The sequence below is a fragment of the Saccopteryx bilineata genome, chromosome 8, assembly GCF_036850765.1.
Source record: "Saccopteryx bilineata isolate mSacBil1 chromosome 8, mSacBil1_pri_phased_curated, whole genome shotgun sequence".
NCBI classification, from domain to species: Eukaryota; Metazoa; Chordata; class Mammalia; order Chiroptera; family Emballonuridae; genus Saccopteryx; species Saccopteryx bilineata.
In genome coordinates this window covers 50,879,514-50,895,669 of record NC_089497.1, presented here as the reverse complement: position 1 = coordinate 50,895,669, position 16,156 = coordinate 50,879,514, and the positions used below count along the sequence as shown (strand labels likewise).

Below are 16,156 nucleotides of genomic sequence, written 5' to 3'. Positions count from 1 at the left end.
GGCCTGGGCTGCTCCGCTGTGTACATGGTGTTACGTCATTATCTGCGCATGCGCACATGCTGCCACATCATCCTACAGAAACTGGGGGGGGGGGGAGTTTCCTTTTATTTGGTGCAGATTTCACATTTCTATTGTCTTTTGTTGCTTTTCTGTGACCAGTCAAAAGTGCACCATGACTTTACGGACACACTGTAGATTAATAATAGTTGTCCTCTGGGATAAGAGAGATAGTTGGTCCCGGGACCCATAGGTGGGAGAACTGAGCACTGAGACCAAGACCTCAAGCTGGGATGCTGAAAAACTGCAGACCACCAAGGCACTACTCATTCCACTGTTATCTCTGGATAATTAGGCCTGTGTTTGCCTCCTTCAACTAGGCCGGAGATATAATCTAAACAGCCTTCCTACAGCAGCTCCCAACTCTAGGTGACTGGTCAGGAGTTTCAGATGAGTGCTGTCTCCTGGGACACCGACATGGTGGTCAAGCTTATTGCTGTTGGAGCAACCACAATTGGTGTGGCTGGTTCAGGAGTGTGTACTGGAATACTGCTTGGCAGCCTGGTCACTGGGGATGACCATTCCTCAAACACCAGCTGTTTCTCCTATGCCATCTGGGCAGTGCCCTTTCTGAGGCCAGGGGGCTCTTCTGTTTCATAGTTGCCTTCCTCATCCTCTTCTCTCTCTGAGGCTTCATGGAGATCCCTGGTGCTAGTACATGCTAAGCTTTACCATTAAACACAACACTTTTCCTTAAAAAAATCACACACATATGTGTGTGTGTGTTTGTGTATAACATAATATATATTATATAATGTATAGAAGTATTAAAATTAAGTTTGTAAAAGTTAAGATATATATTTTGAGTATGGATCACTTTTATAATTTTGATGGTATATAAAGACATGATTTTTATCTGTTATCAGTACAGTACTCATGAATTATTTTGTATTAAATTATAATGTCCTTATTCATTTATATAGTCACAAAAGTACATAGTAGCTAGGCACTACATTATTCACAATGTATATTAGCTACATTTCCCAATACTTATCTCAAGTAGAACTTGTACCTCCACTGGTAGTCATGGATCCTATATACTGAAATGTTGATCTCAAAACCTCACTTAGCTCTTCCACATTTTGAGAGTGTTAAACCGTTTGGTCAAATAATGCCATATATATTCCTGTCTTTATGAAATTAAGGGTTCTGCATCACGGAAAATAGCTGTATTCAGCTTGACAATCTGTTGTGGAAATCAAACATTTGATCAGATTTTTAAAATCTCTGTATTTATGAATGAATTTGTTCATCAAGTTTTGAGTATTTGTCTCATCTTCAGTTCATGGAGCACATGTGTTAATGACAAATTCTATGTACATTCCATTTTTCACTCAACATGTAAAATTGAGTGCATTTTTCTGTGCTAGAGTTAGAGGGATAGAAATATTTACTTAAATGTAACAAATATGCACCAGTTATTTTCCAGATATTGGGGATATAATTGTAAATAAAATAAATTGGTTCTTGACCTATGTCTTTGTAAAATTGAAAATCCATTATTTTAGAAAAAAATGTTGACTCCAAATATGAAATTAGACCTAATTCTTCACTAAGAAGAATCTTGATTTTTCTGGAGTTGCTTAGTGTTAAGAATTGCTGAGTTCACTACAGAAGTTTTATAGTGAGCAAGTGGTCTTTATTTCTGTTTCAGTTATAGAAATTAAAAATGCAGCTTTTAAAATTTAGTTAATACTCATTTTAGTCATTATTATAGATCTATTTTAAGAAATATTTGGTAGATTTCTCATAGTGACAGTTATCTTACTAATAATTTTATAATAAGCCTTGAAAGATATTACATACAACGAAAATGGTTATCCAGAGGATGCTTTAGAAATCTGGATGTTTTGCCTGTTGAATTTTTTTTGTGATTATCATTATTTTAATGGCAGTTTAATGGTTTTATTTTTAAAGATTTTTAACTATTTCACTTTTGATTTGCTTAGTTAGCTCACCTCAGGATACTCCTGTTAGAGATGATGGGTTTCCTGTTAAAGGTTGTGATGACATCTTGGTGATTGGACTGGCAGTATGCTGGGGTGGAAGAGATGCCTATTATATTTCATTGCAGAAAGAACAAAAGCATTCTGGTATGTAATTACTAGATAGCAAATTCGCCATATAATTTTTTTTTTTTAATAAATTTTTATTAATGGTAATGGGATGACATTAATAAATCAGGGTACATATATTCAAAGAAAACATGTCTAGGTTATTTTGTCATCAAATTATGTTGCAAACCCCTCGCCCAAAGTCAGATTGTCCTCCGTCACCCTCTATCTAGTTCTCTGTGCCCCTCCCCCTCCCCCTAACTCTCTCCCTCCCTCCCTCCCATGTCCTCCCTCCCCCCCCACCCTTGGTAACCACCACACTCTTGTCCATGTCTCTTAGTCTCATTTTTATGTTCCACCAATGTATGGAATCATGTAGTTCTTGTTTTTTTCTGATTTGCTTATTTCACTCCTTATAATGTTATCAAGATCCCACCATTTTGCTGTAAATGATCTGATGTCATCATTTCTTATGGCTGAGTAGTATTCCATAGTGTATATGTGCCACATCTTCTTTATCCAGTCTTCTATTGAAGGGCTTTTTGGTTGTTTCCATGTCTTGGCCACTGTGAACAGTGCTGCAATGAACATGGGGCTACATGTGTCTTCACGTATCAATGTTTCTGAGGTTTTGGGGTATATACCCAGTAGAGGGATTGCTGGGTCATAAGGTAGTTCTATTTGCAGTTTTTTGAGGAACCACCATACTTTCCTCCATAATGGTTGTACTACTTTACAGTCCCACCAACAGTGAATGAGGGTTCCTTTTTCTCCACAGCCTCTCCAACATTTGCTATTACCCGTCTTGTTGATAATAGCTAATCTAACAGGAGTGAGGTGGTATCTCATTGTAGTTTTGATTTGCATTTCTCTAATAACTAATGAAGCTGAGCATCTTTTCATATATCTGTTGGCCATTTGTATCTCTTCCTGGGAGAAGTGTCTGTTCATGTCCTCTTCCCATTTTTTTATTGGATTGTTTGTTTGTTTGTTGTTGAGTTTTATGAGTTCTTTGTAAATTTTGGATATTAGGCCCTTATCTGAGCTGTCGTTTGAAAATATCAGTTCCCATATAGTTGGCTGTCTGTTTATTTTGATATCAGTTTCTCTTGCTGAGCAAAAACTTTTAATTCTGATGTAGTCCCATTCATTTATCTTTGCCTTCACTTCTCTTGCCATTGGAGTCAAGTTCATAAAATGTTCTTTAAAACCCAGGTCCATGATTTTAGTACCTATGTCTTCTTCTATGTACTTTATTGTTTCAGGTCTTATATTTAGGTCTTTGATCCATTTTGAATTAATTTTAGTACACGGGGACAGGCTGTAGTCGAGTTTCATTCTTTTGCATGTGGCTTTCCAGTTTTCCCAACACCATTTGTTGAAGAGGCTTTCTTTTCTCCATTGTGTGTTGTTGGCCCCTTTATCAAAGATTATTTGACCATATATATGTGGTTTTATTTCTGGGCTTTCTATTCTGTTCCATTGGTCTGAGTGTCTATTTTTTTGCCAATACCATGCTGTTTTGATTATCGTGGCCCTATAATATAGTTTAAAGTCAGGTATTGTAATGCCCCCAGCTTCATTCTTTTTCCTTAGGATTGTTTTGGCTATTCGGGGTTTTTTATAGTTCCATATAAATCTGATGATTTTTTGTTCCATTTCTTTAAAAAATCTCATAGGGATTTTGATGGGAATTGCATTAAATTTGTATATTGCTTTGGGTAATATGGCCATTTTGATTATATTTATTCTTCCTATCCAGGAACAAGGAATATTTTTCCATCTCATTGTATCTTTTTCGATTTCCCTTAACAATGCTTTGTAATTTTCATTATATAGGTCCTTTACGTTCTTTGTTATGTTTATTCCTAGGTATTTTATTTTTTTTGTTGCAATCGTGAAGGGGATTATTTTTTTGAGTTCGTTTTCTAATATTTCATTGTTGGCATATAGAAAGGCTATGGACTTTTGTATGTTAATTTTGTATCCTGCGACCTTACTGTATTGGTTTATTGTTTCTAATAATCTTTTTGTGGAGTCCTTCGGGTTTTCGATGTATAGGATCATATCATCAGCAAAAAGTGATAGCTTTACTTCTTCTTTTCCGATATGGATGCCTTTTATTTCTTTGTCTTGTCTGATTGCTCTGGCCAGAACTTCTAGCACCACGTTGAATAAGAGTGGAGAGAGTGGACAACCCTGTCTTGTTCCTGATTTAAGATAGAAAGTCCTCAGTTTTATGCCGTTTAATAGGATGTTGGCTGATGGTTTATCATATATGGCCTTTATCATGTTGAGATATTTTCCTTCTATACCCATTTTGTTGAGAGTCTTAAACATAAAATTGTGTTGTATTTTATCAAAAGCCTTTTCTGCATCTATTGATAAGATCATGTGGTTTTTGTTCTTTGTTTTGTTGATATGGTGTATTACATTAACCGTTTTGCGTATGTTGAACCATCCTTGAGATTCTGGGATGAATCCCACTTGATCATGATGTATTATTTTTTTAATATGTTGTTGTATTCGGTTTGCCAGTATTTTGTTTAGTATTTTAGCATCTGTATTCATTAGAGATATTGGTCTGTAGTTTTCTTTCTTTGTGCCATCCTTGCCAGGTTTTGGTATGAGGGTTATGTTGGCCTCATAAAATGTGTTTGGAAGTATTGCTTCTTCTTCAATTTTTTGGAAGACTTTGAGTAGAATAGGAACCAAGTCTTCTTTGAATGTTTGATAGAATTCACTAGTATAACCGTCTGGGCCTGGACTTTTATTTTTGGGGAGATTTTTAATAGTTTTTTCTATTTCCTCCCTGCTGATTGGTCTGTTTAGGCTTTCTGCTTCTTCATGACTCAGTCTAGGAAGGTTGTATTGTTCTAGGAATTTATCCATTTCTTCTAGATTGTTGTATTTGGTGGCATATAACTTTTCATAGTATTCTACAATAATTCTTTGTATATCTATGATGTCTGTGGTGATCTCTCCTCTTTCATTTTGGATTTTATTTATTTGAGTCCTGTGCCTTTTTTCCTTGGTGAGTCTTGCCAAGGGTTTGTCAATTTTGTTGATCTTTTCAAAGAACCAGCTCCTTGTTTTATTGATTTTTTCTATAGTTTTTTTGTTCTCTATTTCATTTATTTCTGCTCTGATTTTTATTATCTCCTTTCTTCGGCTGGTTTTGGGTTGTCTTTGTTCTTCTTTTTCTAGTTCCTTAAGGTGTGAAGTTAAGTGGTTTACTTCGGCTCTCTCTTGTTTGTTCATATAGGCCTGAAGTGATATGAACTTTCCTCTTATTACTGCTTTTGCTGCATCCCAGAGATTCTGATATGTCGTATTTTCATTTTCATTTGTCTGTATATATCTTTTGATTTCTGCACTTATTTCTTCTTTGACCCATTCATTTTTTAGAAGTATGTTGTTTAGTTTCCACATTTTTGTGGGTTTTCCCCCCTCTTTTTTGCAGTTGAATTCTAGTTTCAAGGCTTTATGATCAGAAAATATGCTTGGTACAATTTCAATTTTTCTAAATTTGCTGATATTGTCTTTGTGGCCCAACATATGGTCAATTCTTGAGAATGTTCCATGTACACTAGAGAAAAATGTATACTCTGTCGCTTTGGGATGAAGTGTCCTGTAGATGTCTATCATATCCAGGTGTTCTAGTATTTCGTTTAAGGCCACTATATCTTTATTGATTCTCTGTTTGGATGACCGATCTAGAGCCGTCAGCGGTGTATTGAGGTCTCCAAGTATGATTGTATTTTTGTTAGTTTTTGTTTTAAGGTCAATAAGTAGCTGTCTTATATATTTTGGTGCTCCTTGGTTTGGTGCATATATATTAAGGATTGTTATGTCTTCTTGATTCAACTTCCCCTTAATCATTATGAAATGACCATTTTTGTCTCTGAGTACTTTTTCTGTCTTGTAGTCAGCATTATTAGATATGAGTATTGCTACACCTGCTTTTTTTTGGGTGTTGTTTGCTTGGAGTATTGTTTTCCAGCCTTTCACTTTGAATTTGTTTTTATCCTTGTTGCTTAGATGTGTTTCTTGTAGGCAGCATATAGTTGGATTTTCTTTTTTAATCCATTCTGCTACTCTGTGTCTTTTTATTGGTAAGTTTAATCCATTTACATTTAGTGTAATTATTGATACTTGTGGGTTCCCTACTGCCATTTTATAAATTGCTTTCTGTTAGTTTTGTATCTTGTTTGATTCTTCTCTTTTGTTTTTCTATCATTTGTTTTTGTTTGTTTGTGTTCCATACTTCTTTCTTCTGTTGCTACCTTTTTTAAGTCAAGTGTTTTTGTGGTGGTTTTTTCAAGGGTGGTTACCATTAAGTAATGAAAAGGGTACCTACCATATTCATTGTAGTACCCTATCTTATAAGTATTTCTGCACTTCATCATCCTTTGCTACTGTTAATCTCCATCCTCTCCCCCCTTTTTTTCCTTTGTTGTCACAGTTTAAGTTTGGTTTTATTGTGTTCTTGGTGGAGGTATTACTTGTGGTGTTGTTTTCTTTTGTTCTTTGAATCTGGTTGGAAAACCCCCCTTAGTATTTCCTGGAGTGGGGGCTTTCTGTTGATAAATTCTCTCATCTTTTCTGTATTTGTGAATGTTTTTATATCTCCTTCATACTTGAAGGATAGCTTTGATGGGTATAGTATTCTTGGCTGAAAGTTCCTCTCTTTCAGGGCTTTAAATATTGGGGTCCACTCTCTTCTAGCTTGTAGAGTTTCTGCTGAGAAATCTGATGATAATCTAATAGGCCTTCCTTTATATGTTGTACTCTTCTTTTCCCTGGCTGCCTTGAGAATTTTTTCTTTGTCATTGGTTTGTGTCATCTTTATTATGATGTGCCTTGGAGTGGGTTTGTTGGGGTTAAGAAAACTTGGTGTTCTGTTTGCTTCTTGAATTTGAGGCTTTAGTTCCTTCCACAGGCTTGGGAAGTTCTCGTCTATTATTTGTTTGAGTATATTCTCCATTCCATTTTCTTTCTCTTCTCCCTCTGATATACCTATTATTCTTATGTTATTCTTTCTGATGGAGTCAGACAATTCCTGTAGGGCTTTCTCATTTTTTATTATTTTTGAGTCTCTTTCTTCTTCTCTCTGTTGTGCCTCAAGTTGTTTGTCTTCTATTTCACTAATCCTATCTTCAATCTGGGCTGTTCTGTTAGCTAAGCTTGTTACCTCGTTTTTCAGCTCGTGAATTGAGTTTTTCATTTCTGTTTGATTTGTTTTTATAGTTTCAATTTCCTTGGTAATATATTCTTTGTGTTCATTGAGTTGTTTTATGATCTCCCTATATTGCCTTTCTGTGTTTTCTTGTATATCTCTGAGTATTTTTAACATTTCTATTTTAAATTCTCTGTCATTTAGCTCCAAGGCTTCCAATATGTTAAGTCTTTTCTCCATAGATTTTTCCACATCTATTTGTGTTACCTCTCTTTCTTTTGTATCCATAATATTCGATTTCCTCTTTCTTATTGGCATCTGAGGGTAGTCTTATTGATAGCACTAATTAGAATTAATAAAGAGTAAAAAGAAAAAAAAAAAAAAAAGGGTAAAACACCCCACAAAAAAAAACAGTAATAATTTATTATTTCCCCCTTTTTTTCTCTCTTCTCTTTTCCTCCTCTCCCCTCCTCAGGGAAATATCGTGCCTATAATGGAGGGCCTGATTTGGGGTGAAGAGTTCAAAGGGCAAAAAAAGGGAGTAGGGACCTACTAAATGCAAAAAAAAAAAAAAAGGAAGAAAATCTTAGACAAGCATAAGATGATTTGCTTGTAAGTGATGGTCAACTAAGAGATATAATGAGAGGGATAAGAGGGAATCAGAAAAAAGGACCAAAAAAGAATAATAAAGAAGAAAAATAAAAATAATAAGTAAAAATCTGTTGTATTAAGTGGAGCGAAGACTAAATACAATGGAGACCTTGGGTTGGGAGGACCCAAAATGCCACAAAAATAAACAAACAAGAGAAAAAAAAATAAAAACAAAAGCAAAAAAGAGAAATAAAGCCAAAAAAAAGCCTTGAGTCCCAAATTAACTAATTTGTTCGTGATTGAGGATTATATGGGAGGAAAGTAAAATGAGAAAAGAAAAAACGAATAGAAAGGAAAAAATAAGAAAAAGAGAAAAACGAAGGAAGAAATAAAATAGGAGGAGAAAAAAACAAAATAAAGCAAGAGAAAAAAAAAACAAAAGAAGAGAGAGTGAGAGTTAAGTGTTTTGGAGTATAACCTTAAAGGAGGGTGAGGATGAAGAAGAAAAATAAAATGCAACACTCATGGGTAGTGTAGTTCAAGAAAGGGGAAGCATAAGATGGGAAGAGAATAGAAGGACCGAGGTGGAGGAAATAAAGGCAAAAAGATAGAAGAAACAAACAACAACAACAACAACAAAAAAAAATTAGTGGATCAAGTTGTAAAGTCTGTGGGTTTTTCTTGATTTTGAGAGGTTAACTTCTTCCTTTTTCTTTTCTCTCCCTCTTCCTAGTCGGTGACTCTGTACCCCAGGCTCTGCCCCTGTGTCACTCTTAGGTAGGGATTTGCAGTTGATGGGATTCTATGGCAATGTCATATAATTGGCTTTAGTCTTGCTGGAAGTAAAGGCTTGTTGGCGTTTGCAGGGTCCAACGATGAGAGAGTTTGCTTTCCTGGATTCTCTCTCCTAGTCTCCCCTTTCTGAATTAGCAGCCTGGTGATCCAGCTATAAGGCTGCAACTGCTTCTGCCTGGGGAGTAAGAGGCTCAAAGAGCTGGGAAATCCCCACTCTATCCCCACTCAGTGCAAGGCTTTGGGAAAGGCTCTGACAGGGCCTCCAGTGTAATCAGGGGGGGGTGGGAGTCAATTGTTGTCAAGGTGACTGTTCAGCGCCTATCATTTAGTTGGACCTCTCAACCCAGGCTTTCCACACTTTGTAGCCTGTTTTTGCAGGGAAGAAGAGGCACTAGTCTCTGCTTATGACTAGTGTAGTATAGACCTTATTATCTGCCAAGTCCTTCTTGTTAGCGTTTATCCCTGAATATGGAGGCTCTATCAATCAGAAGTTGCCCCCGCCCCTTTAGCGACAGGCACTAAAAAATATCACGCCTCTTGTCTTGGATCGCTGAACTGAGAGAGATCTTATCAATTAGAACCGAGGGTGCGCAGATTTTATGGGTTAAGCTAATTTCAATGATTGGGTCGCAGCTGTGCTTCCGAAGGTATTTTAGGCTGCCTGCGCGCGCCCCTCCCCCAACGCTTGATTGTTAGCTTGAATGGCTGGGTGAGGTGCCCCGCCCACGGAGAGAATCTCCCAAGCCTCTCCCGCTCGCCCCGCCGCTGGCGGCTGGACCGCACCAGGCGCAGGATAATGGAGCCCCCTGGGTGTGCGGGCCAGTAGGGCGCCCTGGGCGCGTGGAATGCCCAAGACACGCGCGCGAATGTGGCGCTCCGGGCACCGGTGGCCGACGACCCCCACTCGCAGTGTGCGGGCCGCTGGGAACGTCAGCAGTGCTCAACCGGACCGGGCGCGCGGCGGCTCGTGGCAGCCGCTCGCGGTGGCAGTTCGTGGGGGTTCGCGGGGGTTCGCGGCAGCTCGCGGTCGGCGGCTCGCGGCGGCTTGCGGTTCCCAAGTATATGGGCTGACTCACCGCAGGCGCACTCCCTGGCGGCTTGAATGAGCGTCGCTGTGGTAGCTTCCTCCACACCCTCGTCTCTCAGATTCAAGTGATAACAGTCCTTTTGCTTTCAGTTTGTGTGGAACTCCGGAATGCTCTGAGGATAAATTTTTCTGTTTCTAGTTGATAAATTTGTTGTGATTTAGGGGAGAGCTGTCGGACGCGCTTCTCACGGCGCCATTTCCGTGACGTCACCCGCCATATAATTTTAACATAGCCTCTATGAGGCCATGACTTGCTTGTTGAGAATAATTTCCTGATATTGACCTAGAATTCTCTAAATACTAAAAAGGTTTGTTTGTTTGTTTGTTTGTTTGTTTAGAGTAGCTAGTATGTACATTATTTCATATATTAACTAGTATGAATGTTTTAAGAAATACCGCCCTACTTCCCTCAGCTTTTGGGGCTATTAACACTGTGATTTTTTTCTTGGGGGCAGTGGAGCATCAGGGGCCCCCTGGCCACCTGAAGGGTTTGCTTTTGAGGATTGGATCATAGCAGTTTCCTTTCAGACTTCTTTCCTCCTTCTGACCTCCTCAGACCTTTTAGATTTGGAGCTTATCCAGAGGCAGTGATGAGCAAGACATCTATAGTAGTTGAATCACACAGCCTTGAAGAACTCTGAGGTTTTTTTTTGTTGTTTTTTTTTTAGAGAGAGGAGAGAGAGAGAGAGAGAAAAGGGGGTAGGAAGGAGTGGGAAGCATAAAACCATAGTAGTTGCTTCCCATATGTGCCTTGACCAGGCAAGCTAGGGGTTTGAACTGGTGAGCTCAGCATTCCAGGTTGACACTTTACCCATTGCGCCATCACAGGTCAGACAAGAAGTTTTTGGAATTGAAAGTACATAATGTGGAAATACCCTGAGATTGTGGTTGTTGGATACCTAGCTGAATGATTGGTTCTAGACAGGAGCAAAACTAATAAGGAAACATTTTAATGGATGCCATATAATGTTTGTTCCTGAGTAAGCATGAAATATTTTCAGTTGTTTTTCAAGAAAATATGTTAGGGTGAGTAGTTACTTGAACTACTGTTTTTTAAGATGTAACATTATACATTCCTACTAAATCTTTTAAAAGGAGCTCCTTTAAAATTCATTTTAAAGTACTATTTTTTTTATCTCATTCTGAGAAATGTAAATTTACTTTTAGACATCTTGATATTTAGAATTTCCTCCCCCCTAAATAGTGCATTATAAATCACGTATAATTTTTAGATTATGAAGCACTTCATCTACATAGCCAACACGGCCTTGATAAGGTTACACTTAATTAATTGGTTACATGGAACTGGGGTTGGAGTCTTTTTCAATATTTGCATTATAGATTGCTGTTTCATGTGAATGCATGTGGTCTTCGCCTTAAGACTTTTTTTTCTTTTAAGAAATAAGTGCCAGTTTGGTCCCACCTTCTCTGGATCCAGACTTGACCGTGAAAGACAGAATGTGGCACCTTCAATCCTGCTTTCCGAAGGAATCTGATAAAGAACGTTCTGTTGTCATCTATGACTTCATCCAGAGCTATAAAATTCTTCTTCTATCTTGTGGCATCTTCCTGGAACAAAGTTATGAAGATCCTAAGGTGTCATGTCTTATTTAATTTTTACAATACTTGATTTTTTTTAATGTTTAGGATTCATTTTTAAAGGACTTTGTGTTTATTTACCTCTAACTGTGCAGCTTCAATTTTATATAGTGTTGGTCCTTTATCCAAAATTCTCATTCATCTACAACAGAATATTATGTACCAAATGCCTCAGTGTAGGTAAAAATAGAAATGTCACAAATTCCAAGCACTAAATTTTATATCTTTCCTCAGCAATATTTAAAATTGTTATTTTGGTAGTATAGTGGTCCCTCCTTTGTCGCTGGGGTCAGGTTCCAGAATCCCCCATGACAGGCGAAAAAACGCAAAATAGCGACCTTATATTTATTTTATTATTTATATATATTTTTAAGGCTTTATAAACCCTCCACACATTCTTATAAACCTTTCCCACACTCTTATAAACACCTCCTATGCTCTTAAACACTTTCTACACTCTTAAACCTATGTAATTTTAACATGTAAAATTCTATGTGAGTATTCACCAATTAATATACAAATAATATTCTTTTAATATGTTTTAATTCATATTTTTATATATTTTTAATATTTTAGGCTAGAAAAATGCTTATTTTATCACAAAAATAATTAAAATAATAAATATATTAAAAATATCTATATATCGCAAAATCCCGTGACATAGCAAAACATCTGTGATACAAAATTAGATTTATACAATTTAAAAATCCATGATACAGTGAGATAACAAAAAGTGAACTGTGAGATGGCGAGGGACGACTGTATGTCCTCAGGTTTCTGCCTTATAGTAAATTAGAAATAAAGAGAGAACTGTCAGATTTATATATATGATACCAGGATATTTCAAATATCCATGAGAACAGAGACAGAAATAGAAATGGGTAGATATAAGATGTCCAAAAGAATAGTTAGGGGCCGTTTAGCATAGGTACAGACCACCTTACTAGCCTCTTGAGAATTTTCCTATATAACAGCAAAGTATGGTACATTCTTCATAATAATGGCTCAGACTTTTTAAGGAAGGGGTAACTTATGTTAGTGTACCGTACACCTAACACTATGATGCATTTTTGAAAAACATATATTTACAATATCATAGCCCTCAAAGGAATCTTTTTCCCATGGTGCATAGTGAATACGTGAGGCTTGTGGAATATTGATTTTGAGTTGAGATATGATACTACAACATGTCCTCAAATAATGTCTATTGTTCAACATTGTAGAAACTTGTCTCTTGTTTATATTGATTAGCCTATGCTAAAATTGGTTTTGTTATGGTCATTTTACTTAAAGTTGCGGAACTATGGATAACATTAAGTGAGGACTAACTACTTGGTTGTAATTATCAGCATAATAATGCAATAATTTAGCTTTTTTTTTTTTTAAGTGAGAGAGAGAGAGAGAGAGAGGCAGGCAGACAGACAGGAAGAGAGAGAGATAAGAAGAATCAACTCATAGTTGCAGCACTTTAGTTGTTTATTGATTGCTTCTTATACATGCCTTGACGGGGGGGGGGGCTCTAGCCAAGCCACTAACCCCTTGTTCAAGCAACGAACTTTGGGCTCAAGCTAGTGACCTTTGGACTTCAAGCCAGCAACCATGGGGTCATGTCTATGATCCATGCTCAAGCCGGTGACCCCATGCTCAAGGTGGTGAGTCTGTGCTCAAGCCAGATGAGGCCGTCCTCAAGCTGGCAACCTTGGGGTTTTGAACTTGGGACCTCAGCATCCCAGGCTGATGCTCTGTTCACTGCACCACCAGTGGTCAGGCAAGTTTCTTTAGCTCTTTGGCAAAGATTTTCAAAGGCAGTATCAGATAAACTAAAGATACTATTCTTTTCTATACTTGGTTTACAGTAATAAATGCTATGTAGTTTCTTTTTCTTTTTTTTTACAGGGTCAGAGAGAGAGAGTCAGAGAGAGGGATAGATAGGGACAGATAGACAGGAACGGAGAGAGATGAGAAGCATCAATCATCAGTTTTTCGTTGCAACACCTTAGTTATTCATTGATTGCTTTCTCATATGTGCCTTGACTGTGGGCCTTCAGCAGACCGAGTAACCCCTTGCTCAAGCCAGTGACCTTGAGTCCAAGCTGGTGAGCTTTTTGCTCAAACCAGATGAACCCGTGCTCAAGCTGGTGACCTCGGGGTCTCGAATCTGGGTCCTCCGCATCCCAGTCTGATGCTCTATCCACTGCGCCACCACCTGGTCAGGCCTATGTAGTTTCTTTTTTAAAAATATTTTATTGGGGTGACATTGATTAATAAAATTATACATGTTTGAGGTGTACAATTCTATAATACATCATCTGTATACTGTATTGTGTGTTCACTACCCGAAGTCAGGTCTCTTCGTTATTATTTATTCCTCCCTTTACCTCTACTGTCTCCCCTCAAATACAGTGTAATTTCTAAACTGATCTCTAATGGATATAAAAGGATGTCATGTAAATTTAATGTTCCTGAATCCAAAATGAGAATATGTTTTCTCATTGCAGGAGGGTAAGGGGAGTGGGAGGGGTGGAGGAGGGCAGTGGGAGATAGAGAGTGATGGAGGGAGACTTGACTTGGGGTAGTGAACACACAATACAACATACAGATGATGTATTATAGAATTGTACACCTGAAACCTGTATAATCTTATTAACCAATGTTACCCCAATAAATTCAATAAAAAGTTTATTGAAGCTCTAAAAATAGTGAAAATATACGTAATATGAACTAATTAAAATTACCGTGGCATCACTGATTTATATAGCACCTTTTTCATAATTTGTTTTATAAATCAAAACACTTTTGATGTAAGAAAATAAGCCATTCATTGATAGAATCTCACGTCTATAAGAAACATTTGATAACTTTTACACTAGATTATCTTATGTAATACCTCCTAAAAGGGTTCTGATCAATTTCTAATGTGGTGGGAGGACATGTCCCCTCACTTCCAACAACTCTTTGGGTACCAACTGGGTGTCCTACAACTCCACTCAGTTCGGACGCTAGTGTCAGATCCCACAGGTTAAGGGCTCAATCTTATGAAATCCCATGCCACCACTTTAGACTCCAGCCACAAGCCCAGGTTGTTATCTGTGCTTCTGACCAACCATCTATAAATCACAGGTTCCCACCCCCCCCCTCTGGTTTGATTAATTTGCTAGAGCAGCTCACAGAACTCAGGAAACCAGTTTACTCACTAGGTCACCAGTGTATTACAAAGGATATTGAAGGATACAAATCAACAGCCAGATGAAGAGACACACAGGCGAGGTAAGTGGGAAGGGGCCTGGAGCTGCCATGACCTCTGTCAGCACCTCTATGAGTTCTTCAGCCCAGAAGCTCTAAACCCTCTCTTTTTGTGTTTTTAAGGAGGATCCATTATACAGGCAAGACTGATTAAATCATCACTTATTGGTGATCAATTCAGTCTGTAGCCCCTTCCCCCCTCCATCCTTAGGTGGCTGAGGGGTATTCCAAAAGTCACATTATTATTATTATTATTATTATTATTATTATTAAGTGAGAAGAGGGGAGATAATGAGATAGACTCCTATGTGTGCCCTGAGTGGGATCCACCTAGCAACCCTTGTCTGGGGCCAATGCTCGAATCAACCAAGCTATTTTTAGCATCCGAGGCTGATGCACTAGGACCAACCAAGCTATCCTCAGTGTCCGGGGTCAATACTTGAACCAGTTGAGCCACTGGCTGTGGGAGGGGAAGAGGTAGAGAAGCAGATGGTTGCTTCTTTTTTGTGCCCTGACCAGGAATTGAACTCAGAATGTCTATATGCTGGGCCATTGCTCTATTCACTGATCAAACTCGCTAGGGCTTAAAGTCACCTTATTAACATAACAAAAGGCACCTTTATATTTATTCCTACTTAGGAAATTTAAAGAATATTGGAAGTTCTGTACTAGACATGGGGACTGGGGACAAAGGTGATATTTATATTTTGTTTTAATTCACACCTCTATAAAGCTACATTCTTAACCTACAAAAGTAACTGAGCCGTACAATAATTGTCAGACTTAGGAACAAGGCTTATATTTCCTTATTCTAAATTCAGTTTTGTTTTGTTTTTTTACAGAGAGAGGGATAGACAGGGACAGACAGACAGGAATGGAGAGATGAGAAGCATCAATCGTTAGTTTTTTGTTGCATGTTGCAACACCTTAATTGTTCATTCATTGCTTTCTCATACGTGCCTTGACGCGGGCCTTCAGCAGACCGATTAACCCCTTGCTTGAGCCAGGGACCTTGGGCTCAAGCTGGTGAGCTTTTGCTCAAACCAGATGAGCCCTCACTCAAGCTGGCGACCTCGGGGTCTTGAAACTGGGTCTTCCGCATCCCAGTCTGATGCTCTATCCATTGTGCAACTGCCCGGTCAGGCTAAAATTCAGTTGTGATCTGCTAGATCTAGTCTTGTTGGGTAGCTAAACAGAGCGATCAAATAACCAGTTGGATGTTCATGATAATAGGCCCTTATTCTGAGGGGAAAGCAGAGGCTTTCTAGAACTCTGAATGTGAACTTTTTTTTTTTTTAAGTGAAAGGAAGGGAGATAGTGAGACAGACTCCTGCATGTGCCCTGACTTGGATCTACCAGGTAACCCCTGTCTGGGGCTAATGTGCAAATCACCCAAGCTATTATTAGCACCTGAGGCTGATGCACTAGGACCAACCTAGTTATCCTCAGTGCCCATGGTCCATGCTTGAACTAATTGAGCCGCTGGCTGTGGGAGGGGAGGAGAGAGAAAAGGGGGAGATGGCAAGGAAGAGAAGCAGATAATTGCTTCTG

The 16,156-nt window shown here is 38.2% G+C and overlaps 1 protein-coding gene across 2 annotated transcripts in view; it reads left to right on the top strand.

Annotated features, from left to right (window-relative positions):
- POLQ (DNA polymerase theta) overlaps positions 1-16,156 on the top strand; it is a 136,219-nt gene that overhangs the window by 60,750 nt on the left and 59,313 nt on the right. For both annotated transcript variants that reach the window (XM_066241868.1, XM_066241869.1), the window contains 2 exons: positions 2,007-2,150; positions 11,163-11,359. In XM_066241868.1, the coding sequence (XP_066097965.1) occupies positions 2,007-2,150; positions 11,163-11,359 (341 nt within the window). The remainder of the gene's footprint in view (positions 1-2,006; positions 2,151-11,162; positions 11,360-16,156) is intronic.